The sequence below is a fragment of the Sphaeramia orbicularis genome, chromosome 11 (assembly GCF_902148855.1).
Source record: "Sphaeramia orbicularis chromosome 11, fSphaOr1.1, whole genome shotgun sequence".
Lineage (NCBI taxonomy): Eukaryota > Metazoa > Chordata > Actinopteri > Kurtiformes > Apogonidae > Sphaeramia > Sphaeramia orbicularis.
Genome location: NC_043967.1, coordinates 19,164,322 through 19,187,136, shown reverse-complemented (window position 1 = coordinate 19,187,136; position 22,815 = coordinate 19,164,322). Strand labels below are relative to the sequence as shown.

The following is a 22,815-nucleotide window of genomic DNA, read 5'->3' as shown; positions in this document are numbered from 1 at the left end:
GGGAATTGAGAGACTACAACTGCACCAATATGGCAACATGGTCAGTTTGAAGCTGACAAAAGAAATGAGTCAAAAGATTAGAAGCATGTACAAGCTACAGGAAAAAAGTCATGGCAAATCTGACTGTACTCCCGCTTACGTCTTGCATGGAGCTCCAGCATTATCTTGACAGCACTGAAGACGGTGCTGCTTTGCATTTGCTTCCTCTTGCCATTATTTAGTGTTTATTGGTGGTTGCCAAACCAGCTTAGAGGTGCATTAGTGCCATCAAGTTGACTGAGTTGCTACACTCGCAGTCATGGGCTTTGGTAGTCTCATTTCTTCTCTGCTACAAAGTGTAAGTGCAGCATCTTGTGAAAAACTCTGGTAAACTGGTTCAGTGTTTAGTTTCATGTCAAACTGGTTGAAAAATCTGACACCAGCCAAACCCTACTGCTAGCATACCATCTTCTTAACTAATTACCCCTCTCTCAGTGTGTTTCTTTTGTCACCTTTATATGTTTCATCATCATTGCAGTATAAAAATAGCTAATGAACACATAGCAAAAGTAGCCCAATCACTTCCAAGTATATACAGAGCAACCAGGGTGTGATTTGTCAAAAAAACAGAGGGGAGGATGTCTTTTTTATTATTATTATTATTATTATTATTATTATTATTATTATTATTATTATTATTGTTATTATGAAAAAACAAGCAATCAACGGCCTAGTTGTTTTTTAAGTTAATGATAGGCTCTATTACATGTCGAACAGTTGAACATTCATCTTTAATGCAAACAAAAAATACATGAAACAGTGCAATTTCTGCGACGGCCACACCTGTGATGTAGGAGATGGTCTAATTAAGTTTCAGGACCGTGGATAAGGGCCGATCACACAAACATGGAGAGGATTTTTGGCCAACAGGCAACTCAATCAGACTGTAAAACGGAACATAAAACCTAATGGATCAAGATGCAGTTGAACATGTACATTGCCGCCTGCAGACATACTGTATGTCCGTACTAGTGATGTGCAGATCAGCGAGTTACTTGGGGGTTGGGTTGGGGCAGGTCAAAAAATGTCACTTTCAGACACAGCGAGACACTTACATGTACAGAGAGAGATAGGTAAGGTATACAATGTATTTATGTGTATGGGGACATTTGCGAATTCTGAGACTGCCAACAGTTCAGTTCAAGTGAAAGTTAAGGCTCCCACAGAGTCGTATGTACTGTGAGCGGACTTTGCATCAGCTTTGGGTCCGTCTTGAGTACGTGTGGACATCCGTGGCGTCAACAAATCGCATCCTGAGTACAACAATCTGCATGATCAAAATGACTTCTTTCAGCATGGATAATTCAGTACTTGGAGTCTATTTTAACAGTCTCAAGTTGTATCATTGCTGCAGCGTTGAACACTGTTTGTGCACATTTGTACATCATTGATTGTCACCTGCAGGTCTAGCAGGGATGCATTCATAAACAGGTTAATAATGCTGTTAGTCTAAAACTCCACAGCTTTAAATGAGGAGTTATTCATAAGCCGACCATTTCAGCCAGTTACCGAACCAGAAACTGGAGGAGACAGACCATCAGATGGGGTATAAATAAACCATCAAAAATGAATAGCAAGGACCAGAAGTGGCAAAAGTACATACTTCATTTTACCCAAGCAGAAGTACAGATAGTTGTGTAAAAATAGATGTTCTGATTCCACTTCGTTATTGCAGTAAAAGTGAAACAGTCCAGGCACTGAAATGTACTCAAGTCTTATTGCATCTTTTGCGGCAGTTTCTTCTTGTTACATAATTTTTTGTCTTTGCTGTGTGAGATATGCTTCTGCATGGATACACTAAAAGGAATGTCTTATGTATTATTGTTCCAGTCATTTAGGCTGCAATTAGTCTTAATGTAGGGAAGGCAATGATGCACCTGTTTTGAAAATGTAAGGAGTAGAAAGTACAGAGTTGTACTAAAATGTAGAAAGTTAGAGGAAAAAATTGTCAGAAAAATAAACACTTAAGTACAGATAACTGAAAAGCCTATTTATGTGTATGAAGTCAGTGCCAGTGACCATGTGTCAACGTAAGTATTTGTCCATTAAGCAGGGTTTGTACGGGTGCTTGAAATCCTTGAAAATGCTTGAATTTTAATGTTGTTTTTTCAAAGTCTCAAAAGTGCTTGTATTTTAGTTTTAGTGCTTGAAAGTGTTTGCAATTATAACTCTGTTCATTTATTTTTAATATTAACTGCCAGGTTAGATGGCAAGCCAAAGCTACTTGCAGAGAGGTGATACATTTACAAAAATAAACTTTATGTCAAAAAAGAACTTTAGTAGGTGCTCTCAGGTCAACTCCAGGTAAATTTTTATCTTAAAGGCTTAATGGCTTCCCTTTTTTTGGATAAAACCTTGTGTTCTCCTTTAATTTCTAAGTTTTTTGCTCTTATGCAACATAATTTTAGATGTTTATAGCTTAATACAACATACATCATTGTGATAAAAAGTGGAAATAATATTCATGAGTATATATTTTATAAATATGTATTTAACCCCAGTGATAAGGCACTGTTCTGGAAAAATTTGAAAATGACCCTAAAAAGTGCTTGAATTCGACCTTGAAAAATGTGTACGAATCCTGATTAAGAAACTTCAGGTGTACTACGAGTAACCGTTCACTCTGATGTTCTTTTCAGACTCCTGGATGCTGGAGTGACGAAACAGGAGAGAAGAGGAGCACCCACCAGCGCTCTGCGTCCTGGGGCAGCGCTGATCAGCTCAAAGAGGTAGACACCACATGTGCATGTATATTAACAGCTGCCAAAGCTTTTAGGGTAACATCCCATCCTTTCAAGATAAGCTGAAAACCTTGTAGGTGGAGAATAGAAACAGGCAGATGGACGGACAGCTTTCATCTCCTTCCACAAAGCTTTTAATTTGTGAGGAGAGCGTCACTTGTTTCACACTCTTTACATCAACACTGGAGCTCACCTTCAGACCAGCAACCTGCATTCACAGGGTTCCTGTGGGGTCTTAAGAAGTCTTATAAGTCTTGAATTTACAAATGTGCATTTAATACTTTAACGTCTTTAAAAGATATTACATTTGATATGGAAGGTCTTAAGTTGTGTTGCCATAAACTTGTTCACTGTGTTGTGTTTAAATGTGTCTGTTAAATGTCCAAGCTGCAAAGAAAGTAACATTGGTCTACTCAGTTTCACCCGTTCCAACCTGACAATTTATACTGAAATTAGGAAACGATTATCGCTAACTTTGCAGCTCCCAGTGGGAAATGATCACAGAACATTCAGTGCAACACACCTGCAGCAAAAAGCTGACTTTGGGAACTTTAAGGGATGGCTCGCAAGTAAAAAGTTAGCATGGGGAAGTGTAAATTTAATAATGCCTGGTTGGAGACACAAATGGAGGGGAGCATATTTGAAGTTCGCTGCAACTTGTGCAAGACATCAATTCAACTCGGAACAATGGGAATCAAGGTGTTGGAGTAAATAAATACATTTTCTTAAATTCTAGGAATGACAAATTTTTGCCAGTATGGCTGTGAAATGGGCATTAAACTCTGTTTGAAGTAGTATTAAAAAGGTCTTAAAAAGCCTTAGATTTAGCTTGTAGAAACCTGTTGGAACCCTTATTCATTAACAGTGTAACAGCCTCATCACATCAAGCATGAAGAACATGAAGATAGTTTACAAATGCCACAATAAACTGAATGGTAAAGACTGTACAACAGCAGTTATTGAAATTTATAAAATGTGTGGATGGCAGTGGGTCTAAAACTGCTCTTGATAGTATACATGTTATGCTCTATAATATAAACTGCTGTTCCAAAATTAACAAAAAGCGACTGTACAACAGGACATAGCAAAATGTTTAGCCAGTGTCCATAAGGTGTTGATGCATAAACTGGGGCTTCTTCAACATACTGTCACACATCTGGAGCTGAATATGACCTGGACTTGTTTTTATGTCCAAAATCATGAGTTTACAGTGTCAGCAAAGACATTGCACAAACTCCTGCAGGGTAATGCGGACCAACTGAACATTTTTAGATCTGAAAGACTCCAAGGAATCACTAAAAATGACCTTAATTAAAACAAGCCAAACAACAGGAATGCTAACAGTGAGCCGTCATTAAACACATGGTGACTTGTTAGAAGGATTTCATATTCTGTCATGTAACTGTAGTTGTAATCATAGCAAAAGGAACTGAGAAAAGCATTTATGCTGCTGTACATAAGTGGGACAAGGTAGTGACAGCTTAATTGGCCTTAACCTACTTAGAAAGGTAATATGAAAGTAACATAGGTGTGGTTGTACACATGGTCATGTGATCATTGTGACTTGACCTCCCTTAATCTCATCATGACTCATTATAGAGCGTACTCATTCACTCATTGCATTCAGCTGAATAAAATAGCTCTTGGAGTTCGTAATAGTAATAGAGTAACGTAGTATACACACTGATGCAATGGTTTCCAACCTTTTTTGGCTCGTGACCCCATTTTAACGTCACAAATTTCTGGTGACCCCAACATTCAAAATGGAGACTTTTTTTTTTTTTTTTTTGCTAAAATTAATTTGTTTTTGATCATGTAATAGTTTGCTATACTATGTTGTAAATAAACGTTAATTTTATCGTTCATTTAGTCTATATAATGTATATTATTATGAACGGAGGCAGAAAAGCCAGGTGTAGATTACTGCACAAAGTGATAATTTTATTTTCCTTGGTCAGGATATGTACAGTCAGACCAGCTTGGATTTACAAGGCTGACAATTAATACTGAATAAGCAATAACTCAAACTATGAATTATGAAAGAGCTGCAGCATCTGAAACTGACCACAATGAACATTTGACAGATAAACAGTACCACAGTGCTTCAGCTTCAGCTTCACAGTTTGTCATGTCTTATGTATTGTGACTGTATCTCTCAACTCACCCTATATTTTTTATTAGTAAGTTGTTGTTTTTTTTTTACTTTAATCAGTTACTAGAAATTTCAGGTGACCCCATTTGAATTCCAGGTGACCCCAAGGTTGAAAATCACTGCACTAGAGGTCCAATCTGCTCTGTGTAATTTTTTTTTTCCAGAGTCTAAAATAGAAACAGGAATACAAGTTTTATTTATGTGTTCCAGGGTTCGGTGCCAATAACTAAAATGTACAGTAAGGTGTATGAAGTAAACTACTGTTAGGTTTATAGTAGAGTCCTGGTATCAAATGAACAGAAATAGACTAACAGTTGATTGCAGACACAGTTTATTGTCAATTAATAATTCAGTATGAGAGCCCTACAGATACTCAGAAGTGAGATGTAATATATATTTAACATGGGTGTCAAACATATGGCCTGCAGGCAAAACCTGCTCACCCAAGGGTTCAATCCAACCCATGAGATGAATTTGTGAAATGCAAAAATTGCACTCAAGATATTAACAGTCATGTGAGTTCAGGGGACACATTCAGCCCAGTTCAATCTCATGTGGGTTCGATCAGTAAAATATTATCATAATAACATATAAATACTGACTCCAAATTTTTCTTTTTGTTTTAGTGTAAAAATTAAAATGACATCAGAATGTTTACATTTACAAACCATCCTTTAACAAAAAATGTCAAAAACCTGTGAGGCCTGCAATGAACTAGCGACACGTCCAGGGAGTACCCTGCCTTCGCCTAGTGGTAGCTGGGATAGGATCCAGCACCCCCCCCCCCACCCCCCGCCAACCCTTTTTGAGGACAAAGCAGTTCAGAAGATGAATGAATGAATGTGAATAACCTGAACAAATATGAACAACCTAAAATCTCTTAAGAGAAGTAAGTGCAGTTTTACCAATATTCTGCCTGTTATTTAAATCTTTTGTGTATTTGTAGATCCACTGTGATCTGTAAGTTGTAATGAAATATTATGCAGAGGCATAATATTGTTAAAACTGCACTGTTTTTTCTTAATACATTTTAGTTTTGTCGTGGTTGTTCATGCTATTCACATTTTTTTGAGGTTAGTTTGTAGATGTAAATGTTTTCATAATGTAGTTTTACTTTTTCACTCTAAAACATAGAGAAAAGTTGGAAGTTGACCTTATTTATATATTATTATGGTATTATTTTACTGGTCTGACCCACTTCAGATCATATTGGGCTGAATGTGGTCCCTGAACTAAAATGAATTTGACACTGCTGATATATGGTAAAGGCAACACTTTTTAAATTTAGATGATTTCTTCTGACTAATTTTCTGTAACCCATGAATTTTCCTTTCAACTAGTGAAACTTCCTCATTTCTTATGACACATAGTGAATTCTATTGCGAACTGGACCCACTCATGGTAGGTTTAGTGTTTTTTTTCCAGTGGTGCGGTTGCATCATTGTGGCATTTCTAAAGGCTTTTGAGATCACAGACTCTATGGTGATCATGTTCTACAAGGCTTCCATCCTCTGAGACCTGCAGCCGGCGTGACTCTATCAGCCCTTCTCAGCTCCGCCCTGCTGATCCTCAGCAGCAGCAGGGAGGTGGCAGATAACACTATCGCAGTCTTAACTACCCATTTCCCCCCCTTTTTTTTTGCAATGGCCATAACCCAGTACAATTTATGGTGAGCCAAGGCCCAGCTGGCTGCTCTCCGCCTCCTGCAGCAGAGGGAACAATAACGGCCGGGCCGATGACAGCTCAGCCCTCACTAATGTGTGCACAGGCAGAGTTACTGAGTTACAGGGCTGCAGAGGAGGAGCAGGGCTGACACAGATTCCACCGATGTCAGTAGGCGAGGTACAAGCAGGATCAGGAGCTGGGACAGACCTGAGCAGAGCAGTGTGACTTTACACTGGTCATCCACTCAACTCAGAGCTTTAACTATGCACACTGGTTGATCTCATACAGCACGGGTGTCAAACATACGGCCTGTGGGCCAAAACTGGCCCTCCAAAGGGTCCAGTCTGGCCCGTGGGATGAATTTGTGAAATGCAAAAACTACACTTAAGATATTAACAAGCAAGAATGTTAAAATCATTTTAGTTCAGACTAATATGATATTAAGTGGATCAGACCAGTAAAATACTATCATAATAACCTATAAATAATGACAAGGGCAAATTATTCTTTTTGTTTTAGTGTAAAAAAAAGTAAAATTAGCTAGATGAAAATGTTGACATTTACAAACTAGCCTTTAACAATAAAATCTGAATAACCTGAACAAATATGAAAAGCCTAAAATGTCTTAAAGTAAAATAAGTGTAATTTTACCAATATTCTGCCTATTACTAAATGTTTTGTGTATTTGCAGATCCACTGTGATCTGTAAGTTGAATGAACATGTGTAAATGAGAAGATGAGGCATAATATTGTTAAAATTGCACTTGTTTTTCTTAATAAATTTGTTTGTTTATTTATTTATTTTGAATATAACATCAAAACCAAACAGCAAAAAAGATTTGGAAAAGAAGAATATCAAACACTCAAAAACGAGTGGGATGAAGTTTCACTTATAATCTCCCCCATGACAAAATTTCATTTTTTTTTATGGTTATAAACATAAAAAAAAAAAAACATTTCCATAATGTAATTTTACTTTTGTCAGTAAAACATAGATCAAAGTTTGTAGTTGACAGTATTTATAGGTTATTATTTTAATATTTTACTAATCTGGCCACTTCCGATCATATTGAGATGATGTGGCCATTGTCAGCCCTGTCATACAGACTACATGTTTCAGTCTGTTTCTTTTCTTTCTTATCACTTATCAATGAATAATTTAGTTCAAAGCTGAATCACAGGGTGACACATTGTTTACTGTTGGATCATTTATGTGGTCTTTATTAGTGACAATGCTGCTCTTTTTCCTCTGTAGATGAAGGTAATACGTAATATCTTCAGATGTTCTTTAAAAAAGTGTCACTATAAGTCTAATTGTAATAGTCCAGAGGTTATGTCAGTAGTAGTAATAAAAAGAGTCGGAAAACCTACACTGCATCATGTGGTTTAATTAGACTGTTGGATCTGGATCACTTTACTAGCACAAGCTCCACAGGTCATTAGGTGAACACACTATTATGCGTTGGTGTTGGAGCTGTAGGCAGGGGCTCCCAGCAGACAGACGGAGGTACAGGGATGTGTAGGAATAAAGTCAACAGGTGGTAGCAGGTCAACTGGTTTTCTGTACATGACTGAGGGGATACATTCAAGCCTAATGTCACAGGATGTACGGTTCGCAGACAGTTGCAGAAAAGCAAAGTAGAGGGATCAGCTGAAGGGCGAAGTCAGGGGAAGGTTAACATCTGGTCAAATAATGAAATTACAATAATCTACACCAAACTCATATTTTGGGGTAGGTAATTACTTATATTTTCAGGAAAATGTATTTTGAAATGAGAAAAAATTTGTGAAAAAAAAATTTGAGGAGTTTTATGAATGTGAATGTTTGGAAAGTGACAAAGTTTTCTGCCGTCATTCTCGGTTCATTTTATAAACTCTCATAAATAAACTAAATTTACTCCAAATACACTGATATTTGACTATTATATTATTCATGTTATATTCTAAACACACAGTGTTTAAAATTTATAAATGCATATATCTATGCAAAATACATGTGAATATAATGTTAATATTATTTTATATTGTAAATATTATTTTAAAAAATGTATATGATATTGATAATTGAAATAAAAAATGTTTAATTTGATATTTACTTTTGTTGTCCATCCGTGATGTTTTTGGCTTTATCCATCCATGATGCTGCCATTTGTCAAAACTCTTGCTATTTAGGTATGATAAATATTTTTTTCCTCTAATCAATTATTAGGTTGTAAAATAGAGGGTTTAAGGTATACACTGAATATGTTTTAGGAGGAAAATGTCATAGGAACTTCACTTTTGAGAACTTTGTAATTCTTCCAAAAAATAGACTTAAGTTTTTTGTCCATCTGTGATGCAGTAATTTTTGATATTTTTAATTTTAAACTAAATTTTGCCCTTTGAGTATGTTTAAGACGGCATTTAGACCTTTCCAATTATGAGTAATATTTGTCTTAAACTTGTGTGGTTCAATAGTTCTGAATCAAAAGTAGTGGGCTGTCCATCTGTGACACCCTTGACCTCGCCCGGAAGCCAAGGGAGGGTTGAGAGGTAAACCGAAACATGGCAGGACTGTACTGGTTCAGTGGCTCAAATGGGACACAACAGCTGCTTGACTCAGAGCCTGCAGTGGAGAAGCACTGTACGACTTTCATCTGACTCTGAATTACAGTCATCTCCTCATTCATTAGTGTCTGTCTCTGACATAGGTGTACTGAAGGTGAACGTAAACCTGCTGCAGTCAAAACAGTGACATCTAGTGGTGTGACTGGAGTCTTGAACTGTGGGTATTATAACAAAGCACTTTTGCTCAAGCTATGCACCCACCAGAGTACAGTTGTGACATATTAGTATTAAGCATTAGCATTTTATACTGTTTTAACTCATTTTTGTTACTTAGAGATACTTGTAACTTACAATAAAAATCATAAGACATGCTAATACAATGTAATGCGGTAATACTCTACAAATATTCTACTATCAAAATACAGAGTTGTCAAAGTTTTCAGTTTGCGACACCTGCATAATGGCATATATTGAGTTGTATTGAACACAAAATATAATAAGCAGCAATATTCAGAAAAATATCAACTGGAAGTGGACTGATAAACCTCAGAGTGGTTCACAGGCCTGTTTGTTTACTGTCTCATACAGTGTCCTGGAGCAGGCCCTTTGTGAAGTAACTTGATGCTGGATGGAAAAAAATGCTCTTAAGGGCAGTCCTAAAAACAGTGATTTTATTTCCTCTGAGTTTTTGTATTGATGTATCTATTTTTGGATTTACATTTAACATCATCCCTACATCCAGAAAAAAAACAACCTGCTAGTGTCACTGTAAGTAAAGGATCTCCTTCCAGCTCTGCAGAATATCACCTTACTGTGACATAAAATCACTTTAAAAGTGACATCATTCATCAAGATGCTGAGTCCGTTATCCAATAACAGCGTGTTCCTGCTAGATTTTACTGTGTAATGTGAACACCATCCCTGTGTTCCAACCCCCAGTCCTCCACATCTTACTATAGTATTTCTTGTGCCAGAAAAAGATTTAGGACATTTCAGCACACGTCATGTCAAAAATAACAGGATGTCCTACTACATCCAGGACTTACTTTTTACACGTTTAGACTGTATTTAGTTTAGTTTTTTATTAAGTGAGCAGTACATAAAACATTTGAAAGACATGACAACGAATAAGACGAAACAAAAACAGATACTAATTACATATTCATCGTTATGTATTTGTGTGTGTGTGTGTGTGTGTGTGTGTGTGTGTGTGAGAGAGAGAGAGAGAGAGAAGCATGAAAGAAAAGACAAAGGACTTGGTAACAACAATAAATGATAATAAAAACAGAAGGAAAAAAATCACTATTAGCAACAGTGGTAATAGTGATGATATTAACATAATAAATTATAATGAACAAAAATACATAACTATATAACCAATAATAATAATAATAATAATAAGAATAACAGCTGGATAAAGGTTATTGATAGAAAGTGATAATGATGTGGTTGTACAGGAGGTGCCTCTTACAAATATCAGTGGTCACTGGTTTTCAGGCAAATTGCTGAGTAAAGAAAGAAAGAAAAAAAAGAATTCATTAAATACTGATTAAAAAAAAGAAAGAAAGAATAAATACATAAGGGGGGTGGTTTAGGAAATCAGTTAAAAACAACAATAATAATGATTATAATAGTAGTGTATTAGTTTTTTAAATGTGTTTGTACATGTACATATGCATATTTTTGCACAAAGTGTTTTTTTAACCTGTGTATATATCTTGTATATATTTTGTTCTGTTTTTATTGTTGTGTGCCTTCTTTTTTACATCATAGGGAGCAGCACTCCAATTTCATTGTACTGTGTGTCTGTGCAATGACAATAAAGACTTATCTTATCTTATCTTATCTTATCTCACAGCATTTAAACCATGGGCATCGTCATGTTATATCTATGAAGTTGCCGGAAGTGTAAAGGCTTGACGACATTATAGCCACATGCCTTTTATTTTTACTTAATATTTTACAGCAGATGTTTTAAGTAAGAAGGCCAAGATCAAGGGGTAATGTGTGAAGAAGTATGTCACACTTCCATACACGCTGTATTCAACAGTCTCCACTTTGAAATGGCAGCTGCAGTGTGTAATAAAAGTCAAAGTTAGATTTGATTGAAAATGCAGCTCATATTTCCACTCTTTACCTGGACAGAACAGTAAAGTTAAGCAGCGATTCAGCGGTTTTGTGTGTAAAAGCCTTTCAACTCATGGAATCAATTATAAAAATACACAAATAAATATTCCAGAATTCATTCTTCATTTTGGTATCTCATTGAATTTATCTCAATATACACTGGAGGTTTTATTCACTGTAGACATTTTCCACCAGCTACCCCTGTAGACGTCAGTGATGAACCTGATATATTGTAAAGTTATAACTAGAAACATGCCATTCCAACATAAATGACATTCATTCTGTGCTGTCATTTGGATTTTATATTAATGACTCATACTATATCCCTTGTACTATTACAGACATATGTACTGACCTGATGTGCATTCATTTGTTTTTCCTTTTTTTTTTGTTTTTATCCCCTCCCCTTCCTCCACAGATAGCCAAGCTCCGACAGCAGCTTCAGCGCAGCAAACAGGGGGGTCGCCACAGTAAAGACAAGGACCGACTGTCCCCCCACCAGTACAACACCCTCACATACAGCGCCCTCACCAGCACTAGTAACAGCACCGTGACCGCAGACAGCCACGCTCAGGTAGGACACTGGCTTTTTCTTAAAATTAAAAAAAAAAAAAAAACCACATTCAGTACAAACTATTGAGTCTGGCTTGTGCAGATGTTTATGTTGGAAACAGTTCTAATACCTACATGAGCTTTAGTATCTGTGGAACAACAATAAAATCTGGAATATCACTTTGCTTTATCAGCTTAGAATTCTCTTCTGTTACTTATTTTGTGCTGAGCTGTAATCCAACGCAATAAGTCAAGTATTACTACAGTTGACAAAATGATCAAATATATGTTTCCACACTGGTTATTCCATAGCATAGATTTTATTACAAACATTCATGTTCTGCTCCAAATATGTGTATATTTTTTTGGGTCTTCATTTTCTTGCAAATTTTGATTGTGTGCAATATTTATATAGTTGTATCACATCATTTCTCATTTATGTTGTCTTGTATGTGGAAAATACCATTTGAACTTCCTTAAAACCTTTAAAGGTGAAATGCTAATATGTATTGCATATTAAAGATGTTTTGACCCCTTAATGTTGACTGTCACAAATTTGCATCCAACCAAATTTTGTGGCATCAATAAAACCATCTCCGTGCTCTGGGACAGGAAAATCTGCTCTATTACTTTTTTTTGTTTTTAAATAAATTTTGACTATTATGCCTGTTGTTGCAGATTTGCATCATACCCAAATTTCTATGTACTTAATGTGCGATAGTCAAATTAATTAATAATGATAATGCTAATAATTCAGCATCTGCTTGAAAACTGAAACATAAATTATTTATTTTTTAACAATAACTGTCATATTTAACCTTTTAAATGCCATGTTTGTAATGTAAACAAACCATATTTTTTTGATGAAAAAACACAAACTTTTTTTTTTTTTTCTCTCAGTATACTACATAAAAAATGGATTAGTTATTTTTGTATTTTTGCAGCCGGACATTTGCAATATTGGCTAATATTCTTTTTTTTTAATGCTAGGTCAAATTTAAGGTGTTAAAATGTGTCAATGCACATTTTTTTACTCACTTTGGAAATATGTCCTAGTGTAGTAATTTTCCATTAAAATGTGCTCATTTTAGTGGCTGGGTCAGCATTTTGAAAATCATGCAAAAGATGAACAACTTTTGAATTCTGACCTAAAACAAATTTTGAAAAATAATATAACCAAAGTGTGTATAATGTGCTCTCCCGGACAGTGGAAGGATATCCATTCATTTATTCACTCATGTTTGGAGTTGACCACGTATAACATAGGTATGAAAGTGTCTTTTTCAAGAAAATTCATGGCATGGCACATAAAAAAAGAGGAAGATTGAAAGAAAATGTCTTCAATCAGATCATATGTGTTTGCTTGTGCACACTGCAGCATTTTTCCATGTCGAAGTCGGCCCAGATGCCGCTGTCCAACATCACAGTGCCAAAGCCCTCCATCTCCAGGGTGCCGAGCAGCATGGAGGGCATCAACCACGAGCTGGAGAAGGTCTTCATCAAAGACAACGGAGAGAAGGAGGAGTTGAAGGTGAGCCTTTACCTCCATCTCACCTCCTCCTCGTGTGGCCTTTCTGCTCCCAGTGTGTCCCTCTAACTCTGAACTCCGATGTGTCTCGTCTCCCCCTCAGTCCCTGGAGGTCCCGGACGGCCGACGCGCACCCTTCCCTCCCCAGCAGCGCAGCAGCAGCACCCGCAGCGTGGACACCCAGACCCCGTCAGCCCCCGGCCGGTCCAGCAGCTGCTCCAGCCTGTCGCCCTGCCCCTCGCCCGCCTGCCCACCGGGGTCACATGACGGCAGCCCTTACTCCACAGAGGATCTACTGTACGATCGGGATAAAGGTAGAGCACGCCACCTGTTGAAGCGCAACCATGTGGTCATTAGATTGAATGCATGTCAGTGTCAACCACAAAGACAAGTTCATTTTCCTGTTACAGCATCAATGTTAGTCCATGCAGGCTGTCTGTGTTTATTTTAATGAGAAGTAATAAGAATCAATGCACTAATTCCACGATGCGTCACTCAAACGCTCCAGATTGAAGATTAATACTGTTTTTTTGTTTTTTGTTTTTTTTAAATTTTATTAATTTATTTGATCTTTATTCAACCAGGTTGGTCCGATTGAGAGGGGGGGATCTCATTTTCAAGGGAGACCTGGCAAAGACGACAGCGATACAGTCACATAATTAGTTTTACAATAATAAAAACATCTGTAAACACAGAAAAAACATGGGTTATATACATACAATATAATATACATATGCATACAATGGGTTTTTGTTTTTGTTTTTTTTTCCTCTTTTCACAAGTTTGAAAAGGGATCATAGTGCTGTCATGCATAATTACACAATTATTTTATTCAGGACTTCCAAAATCTTTCATTTTCATCAGGATATTGTTATTTACATATTGTTATTTGCTGGTAATTTATTTTTTATTTTTATTTGTTTTTTTTGGAGGGGGGGGGGGGGGGGGGGGGGGGGTTGGGTGGTGGTTTGATCAATACAAAGCTCCAATCATGCTCCTCTGTGCATGATTAAGGTTTTAAATACGTGGAATAAGAGCAGACTGCTTATATTTTAGTTATTAAAGCACCATGACAGCTCATATCATGGTACAGTTTTTGTTAAGATATAATAGTGTAATAAAAAATAATAACAAATGATACACAAATGGACATGTATTTAGCAACATGCATCATCTTTGTCCTCTAATTACATGTCCAGATGTCAAAAACTTTGTAAGAAAGTATGAATGTAAATGTTTTAGTTTGTTTAACAACAGCAAATAACGTCCTCATTTCTAAAAAGATCAAAGATGTACAGACGGATCAAAACCAAAGCTGCACAGTCCTGATGACTCTGAATAATAACTGCTGAAAAACAGAGCTTCTCCCTTATATCGACCGTCTTTGTGTCTTCACAGACAGTGGAAGTAGTTCACCTCTGCCAAAGTTCGCCTCCTCACCCAAACCCAACAACAGCTACATGTTTAAGCGAGAGCCTCCGGAGGGCTGTGAGAAGATTAAGGCCTTTGAGGAGATGAGGTATGGACTGTTTGGTTTTTTGTGTGTTGAGTCTGAACGCTGTTCTGCAGCCTCATACATGGTTTTCCCAGAACACTAATGTTAAAAAAATACAACAAACTTCTGGAATATGATGCATTGGTGTAGATTTAACTACAAACACTGTTTAAAATGGTTCAAGTGAGCTCAACCCTAAACGTCTGCAGCAGTAAAATGTAACACATATGTCGATGCCACTGTAATATGAGTCCAAATACATCAGATTTAATATAAATGCTGACAGGGACCATTTTACTTTTCACACTTTGCAGTTACATTTTTCTGATAATCAAGGATGGACATCATTCAGAAATGTTTGATAGTAGAATCAGTGCTGATACAGTGTTTTGGCTACAGTGCATTTCCTTAATGAATCAGTCCTACTACAGCTCATGGTACAGATCTTGACTTCTTTTTGAGAGCTCGTTTAACAGTCTAGTCTAAGATGACAAACACAAAGAAACTCCAAGGGACTCTCTTTAAGCATAAAAATGGCTTTATTCTCATGGCATGGTCATGTATAAACAAAACAAAACTTTTCAAACAAAACTTTTGTTTGACTTCCTGATGAAGACTTGAAGCCGAAATGCATTGAAGTGTTTTTTAGGTCTAGACATGACCACGCCATTAGAATAAAGGCATTTTTATGCTTAAAGAGAGTGTCTTGGAGTTTTCTTCCTGTTTATCATCTACTTCATGAATCCCTTTTTCCAAAGAGCACCTTGAACAAACTCTTTTTTGGTTCCTAGAAGCATTCTTTCCCATGATTTTTTGAACAGTCTAGTCTAACTTTAATTTGGCTGTTTTGTCTTTTTAGTTTTATGTTTTTCAGCAGCCAAAGCTGTTTTATACCATAAAAAATAAACCACAGCTTTATGTTGTCTGTTAAAATAGCACCATTAAACATTTCTACAAGTGTGTGTGCACTGACACTGATGAGATTTACTTAAATACATATAGAAATGTCATATCAGATGACAGATTTTGCTGCTATAATACACTATATGCGCATAAATATTGCTACAGCTTCTGGGACTGCCCATTCTTATTGATTTGAAATGTCATGATGAAAATGTTGATGTCAGTTGTTGTCAGTAATGATCAGAATAAATGTCAACTCAGTGTTTATTTTGAATTTAAACGCAGGTATCTTTTCCTGAGCGAGAGTTAAAGAAAAAAAGATGTTTACGTGTGGTTTCAGATGATTGTTTATGGTCAGAATGTGACAAATATTTCAAAAATGTAGAAGTAGAACATTTAAAACTATTGTAATGATTAAAAAAAAAAAAATATGTTGAGTAAAAACAAACTGTAAAGCATTTTGTAAGGCATTGTCAACAAAATTAACCCTAAACATGAAAGAAAATGTTTATTATAGTTTTTATTACAATATAAAAGTACATTGTATTAAATTATGTCATGATGATTTTATGGCCCTGTTAGTAACAAAACACTTGAAGTCACTGTGTCCTAATACTTTTGTCTGTATAGTGTAAGTTTGATACCCAGACCTACTGAAAATACTTTCATTTTTTAGTTAAATGTTTGGAATACTTAACTTTTACATATAAAGGAGTATTTTGACAGAGTAGTGTTAGTACTTAGTATCTGAATACTTCTTCCACCACAACTCAACTTTATTTGTAAAGCATTTTAACCTCCTAAGACCCAGGACATGTCAGCAAAGTACAAACTTTTTTGTTTTTATTAAAGAAGTGCCTATATTGGAAACATCATGATGCAGCAGTTTTTTCAGATGCAGTTTTTAAAATTTTTATGGAATGTCCTTTGTGGTGGACGGTTTTCTTTTCTTTTTTTTTTTCTTTTTTTTTTGTGTATATAGTTGTGAAACTCTTGTCCACAAATGTGGACAGTGGGTCCTAGGAGGTTAAGAACAACCACTGCTGAAACAAAGCGCTGTACATCAATTATAAAAACATAAAACTATACAAAACAATAAAAACAGGGAAGTGACACTGCACATGTCTCTGTGCTCTGCAGCTCCAGACAGTCCACGTCAGCATCAGTCCCCCTCTTCTCCTGCCCCGACAAAAACAAGGTCAACTTCATCCCGACGGGTTCAGCGTTTTGCCCCGTCAAACTGCCCGGCTCCCTGCACCTCACCCCGGCCTCGGAGCCCGAGGAGGACGAGGACAACGCAGAGACGGGTTCCGGCAGCTCGGAGCCTCAGGGGGCAGCGTCATTTTACGGCGCCCCCACTCAGGTCTCGACGAGCACCAGCACAGACGACCCCCCGGAGGAGCCCGGCTCTCCCTCAGAGACTGCAGACCCCCAGACAGACAGCCCGGCCATCAGCTAGAACGGAAGCGGAGCTGGCCTCTGCCTCCGGGAGTCACGCTAGCGTCCACCGACCATCACCACTGACTGTCCCACCAACACCTCCCTCTGCTCTGCCAGGGGAGCCTCCGTCTCTCTGTGCTGACCCCCTCAACCCCCTTCTATCTCTGCATGACGTAGCAACAATGTCCTGAATAACCACCTTCGCCACCACCACAAAGACTCGCCACCTTAATGTTGTGTCCTGCATAATGTCTGAGCTGTCGTTGGCAGGGAAGGACCTGATGGTTAAAGGTTATATCATATGCAGGCATCAGAGGGAAGAATGGAGCACTATGGATGGGGATGGGGATGGGGGGGCATGCATTTTAAACTGGTAGTATATTTCTGATTAAATTATGTGTTGTGTTCTGTTTCAACATTCACAGTATGAATAAGCTCTTTAAACATATATATACACATATATCTCTATGAAAAGAAAGGAAAAATGCTTGTTTTAAAAAAAAAAATCCAAAACTGTGTATTGCTGTGTAATGTACTGAACAGGAAAAACAGCTGTACTATTCAGGATTATGTTTACAGTATCCAGGTCACATTGTTATACCCTGTCTAAAACATGCAACCGCAAAACGAATTGGGCGAAAGAAAAGGAAAAAACGAAAAGTGGCCACAATTGGTTGCACAGTGTCTGCATCTGGCCTCGCTTCAGGTATTTCAATCAGAGTCTATACTCAGGTAATTTGGAATGTGTGTCCATACAAATATCTGCAGCTCAACGAAGCAGAACAGATTCACGTTCATTTGTTATTCCGGGGTTTTTTCCCTCATTTCCAGGCAAAACCATTCCCTTTCTGTTCAGAGTCCAGTCTGAGAGGGTAACGTGTGGTAAAGTCAACGGGCGTCCCTTTTCGGGTTCGCCTTTTCTGACCAGTGGTGGGAAACTGTACTGACCACACAAACTGTGACTGATGGCGTTAATGTCGTGTGTGTTGTGAGGAGACAGACGTCGACGAGTATTGTCTGGTTTACGAGTCCGATGACGACGTGTGATTGGCTGTTCTGAGCGGCCGACGGTGGACCACAGGTGGATGAGTCTGCAGTGTCGTAACATTAAAATACAATCAAAGCGAAGCACTGGATTCTTTACAGATGCAGGTTGGAGATGCTGTTGTACAAATGTTTTACGGACATTGAAGTCATTTGTTTTTGAATTAGGCCTTGGTGTGTGAGAAGAAGAAAGCGTTTTATAGGTGAATTATCTAAAAGAATGATGACGACAACCCAACGAATACTGGAGATCACTTTTAGCTTCGTCTGTGTTGAGATACAGATCAGCCAACACATCCGTTAATATTTATTAAAACTTACATTTAACAGTCATATCCAATGGGAGAGGACCATGGCTAATTATGTAGGTGTCATTCCGCTGATGGCCACTAGATGCTGGCTCCAAATCCCTCCACAAATAGAGTCAATCTGGTTTCATTTTTTTATATTCGGACTTTCTAACAAGCACACATGTAGTCCATCTTAAACACCCTCCATTAGATTTAGGGGCCAATGAAGACCTCTGTTTATAGAATACAGACAGCTCCACTATAGTTCTAAGTTAATAAGTTAACCCAAAAAGATTGTCAAATAATTTTTTCTTATGCAAACGTTTGATAAGGTTCACTGTAACTAAGGTAGCATTAGCTCAGTCATCACTCCTTAGGCCCTTGCCGATCCACCCCTTTAGTGAAAATAGGGTTAAATCATGGTAGTGGCCAAAGTGTAAACTCGTGATCTTTAAAAGTCCCAAAAAAACATCAGAGCTCACATCACATAGGAGCTCCCCCCACCTCTTAGATATAGTTATAATAATTGCAACACTTAGTTTTAAAGCAACAGTTATTTAAAAAAAATAAAAATAAAAAAATTCTAGATATTGAGTTTATGTTAATTGTCTCGCAGGAAGATTAGATGAAAGTTAAATGCAAAGAGTAAAGCAGCAGCACAAGACAACTGTTAGCTTCCACAAGTTTATTAAATAAAAAAAATTGCTTAAAGAAGTAACTTGCAATTTACTGCTATGACTTGTTTAATATGAGGTGCATTTACTAGGTATAATGACAAGCTAACAGGTGCTATGTAAACACTTCAATTTTTTTCTTTTTTTTTACTCTCCCATTAACACATTGAGTTTGTTCGAAAAGGTTTTGCGTTGCATATAGTACAGCTTATTTATTATATGTAAGTTAGAGGAGTATGTTAATTTTTAAACACCCCCTACTTGAACAAAATTGTGAAAAAAAAACCAAAAAAAAACCTCTGACAAAACCCACTGTACACTCCCTGACCTGTACATGTCGGTAAAAGTGACACATTTAGCAGGTTAGCGTTGGTGGAGATTGAAACAGAGTTTAACCCTGTAAAGCCTGAACCATTAAATCATTGACAGAAAATTCCAGTCCTTTGAAACCAGAGTCTACATTGGTCCTTCTGAACAACCAAAAATATATATAAATATATATATTTTTAATTATCAATTTCCATGTATGATTTTCAATTTTGTATCATATTTGATACATCAGGTCTCAGTGCTCAAATATTATTTTTGAACAAACAAAAACATAACACAAACATGTCAAACAAATTGGTAATTCCTCAATATTGGCAAAGTTCTGCCTCCTTCCCCATTAATGACAATCTTGTAGTGTCACTGGAAAGGCCTCTGGTGAATGAATCCCTCCCCTTGGTGGATTATCCATGTATTGCATGTATCTAATTGTATACATCAGGTTTATCAAGACAAAAAATATCACAAAACTCATGTATCAAATATGATACGTTAGGCATTACAGGGTTAAAGGTAACTGAATCTGGACACATGGATCTCAAATCTCTCTAATCATGTATCCAAATAATTGCTAAGTTTCGTTAATGACGTGAATAAGTACACGCTAAGATTAGTTTGTTTTCAGCTTGTTTTACTGTCCATTGTAAAAATCAGAAACTACTAAAATATAATAATAGTTTGGTTGAAGCTTTCAGTTCCATCGTACACGCTTTAGTATCGTAAATGAGTACAGCATCCACCTTTGCTACAAGCTGATGACTGTTTGTACAACTTTTATCTCCAATCTGCATTCAGGTGATATCCAAATTTAGACTGTTCTTAAAATCCAGATAATTGCTGTTCCATTAAATGCATTCCATGAGATTCAAGCATCCAAGACATAAATAGACTCATGATGATTCATTCCAAAAATATCTCTCAGCCTTTTGATATCTTCGCTGTAAGAGTTTAGCTCCAGTAGGCTACTACAAGATGTTTGGTTTGCAGATACAATAGCACCTTCATGTGTTTGATGCACAGATAAAAAGGTTCACACTGGCCTGTCTCTCTCTGTCGGTTGTTTAGTGTTGTAGGCATCCTGATTCCACCACAAAAACAAAAACAAGGAAATCTTCTGAGCATCTCATATATTCTGTGCAAAACTCCATCCTCCAGGCTATTAATGAACATCTCCACGCCCAAGTGTAAATGAACCACAGCTTTCATATTTAGAAAGAGTGAAACATAATCAACATTTATTTTGTTATCTCGTGTGCTTGTGGAATCCCTGCATTGACGCTCCATTCATATTTTGTATATATGTGGCTTTTAAAGAAGGCTCAATGCAATGTTGTGGTTTCTTAAGACATTTCAGCACCTTACAAGAGCTATAGCTTTCCCAATGTTCCACATATACTCGGCATTGGTAAACTAGATGTGTGCAATAATAGGAAAAAAAAAAGGTGTTGTCCTCCCGGATGTTGTCCGTTCTTTGACACGAGCGTCTCATCTTGCATTCCTTTGGTTTTGAGCATGAGGGCTGGATCAGCAAGTAGTTTGTTGCTAAAGCCATCAATCGATCCAAAACCAGCACTGAGAGTGACCAGAGCACATCACTGGCAGGTCAGAGTGTTCATCTACTCACTACATGATAACTCCTTGTGTAACCTGCAGTGTCAAAGTTCATGCACAATGGCAATAAAAAAAAACTGTTGGTTGTTTTGTCCACTTTTTAGTGTGTGTACATCAGGGCTGGACCCACACAGCTGCAGCAGTGGGCGCCATCGATCCACTGTAGGAACCTCTCGCAAAATATATGTGGAAGAGCCCAATCGTTAACCCAGTGGTTCCCAACCTTTTTTGGTTCGTGACCCCATTTTAACATCACAAATTTCTGGCAACCCCAGACATTCACAACAGAGACATTTCTTTTGCTAAAACTGATTACTTTTTGATCATGTAATAGTTTGCTATACCATGTTGCAAATAAACGTTAATTTTAGACTACATTTAGTCTATAGAATGTATATTATTATGGACGGTGGCAGTAAAGCCAGGTGTAGATTACTGTACAAAGGGAGAATTTTATTTTCCTTGGGCAGGATATGTACAGTCAGTCCAGCTTGGATTTACAAGGCTGACAATTAATACTGAACAAACAATAACTCCAACTATGAATTATGAAAGAGCTGCAGCATCTGAAACTGACCACAATGTACATTTGACAGATAAACAGTACCACAGTGCTTCAGTTTCAGCTTCACAGTTTGTCTTTTTTTTTTTAAGTACTGGGATTGTATCTCTCAAATCACCATATATTTTTTATTAGTAATTTTTTTTTTTTTTTTTTTTTATCAATTACTAGAAATTTCTGGAAACCCCATTTGAATTCCAGGTGACCCTACATGAGGTCCCAATCCCAAGGTTGAAAAACACTGCATTAACCCTTTATAGTTCACTCATAGAAATACTCTGAAACTCAAAATTTCAACCTTAGTGTATTTTTGGAGGACGTAAGACTTTAGTAATTTTTTGAAATTTTTCTAAATTTTTTATTGTTATGTAAAAACTCAAGATCAATGGAGTTACCTTATTTAGTTCCTTACCTGTAAGTGGTAAAAAAAAAAAAAAAAAAATCCAAGAAGTACAGGGTGGGGAAGCAAAATTTACAGTATTTTGAGGCAGGGATTGAAAGACAGTGTATGACCAGTTAGTTTATTGAAAGTCATGAGAATTTATTTGCCACAAGAAAATTGACATAATAGAAAATGTTTTTATTCTATGTGTCCTCCTTCTTTCTCAATAACTGCCTTCACACGCTTCCTGAAACTTTCGCAAATGTTCCTCAAATATTCGGGTGACAACTTCTCCCATTCTTCTTTAATAGTATCTTCCAGACTTTCTCGTAATAGTTTTGCTCATAGTCATTCTCTTCTTTCCATTATAAACAGTCTTTATGGACACTCCAACTATTTTTGAAATCTCCTTTGGTGTGACGAGTGCATTCAGTAAATCACACACTCTTTGACGTTTGCTTTCCTGATTACTCATATGGGCAAAAGTTTCTGAAAAGGTATGGATAATAGTGTTAGGTATGATTATGACATCCATATATGTTTGGTTTCAAAACAATTGACGTAGTGCCTGCTGAGAAAAAACAACTAAATGTTCATTGTAAATTTTGCTTCCCCACCCTGTATATAAAAAATATACAAAAAACCACATGTAATGTGAAAGGAACATGTATTTTAGAACATTAGAACATCACTTTTAGAACATTAGACCAACATAAGTGCTGATCCAGACACAATA

The 22,815-nt window shown here is 36.9% G+C and overlaps 1 protein-coding gene across 1 annotated transcript in view; it reads left to right on the top strand.

The window, feature by feature from the left end:
• The window catches only part of glcci1a (glucocorticoid induced 1a), a 42,082-nt gene extending 20,861 nt beyond the window's left edge, over positions 1–21,221 (top strand). Inside the window, exons 3-9 of the mRNA XM_030147360.1 lie at positions 2,679–2,768; positions 11,690–11,845; positions 13,202–13,354; positions 13,455–13,665; positions 14,750–14,870; positions 16,890–19,586; positions 20,030–21,221. Of these exons, the coding sequence (XP_030003220.1) occupies positions 2,679–2,768; positions 11,690–11,845; positions 13,202–13,354; positions 13,455–13,665; positions 14,750–14,870; positions 16,890–17,208 (1,050 nt within the window). The 3' untranslated portion in view covers positions 17,209–19,586; positions 20,030–21,221. The remainder of the gene's footprint in view (positions 1–2,678; positions 2,769–11,689; positions 11,846–13,201; positions 13,355–13,454; positions 13,666–14,749; positions 14,871–16,889; positions 19,587–20,029) is intronic.
• The last annotated feature ends 1,594 nt before the right edge of the window (positions 21,222–22,815 follow it).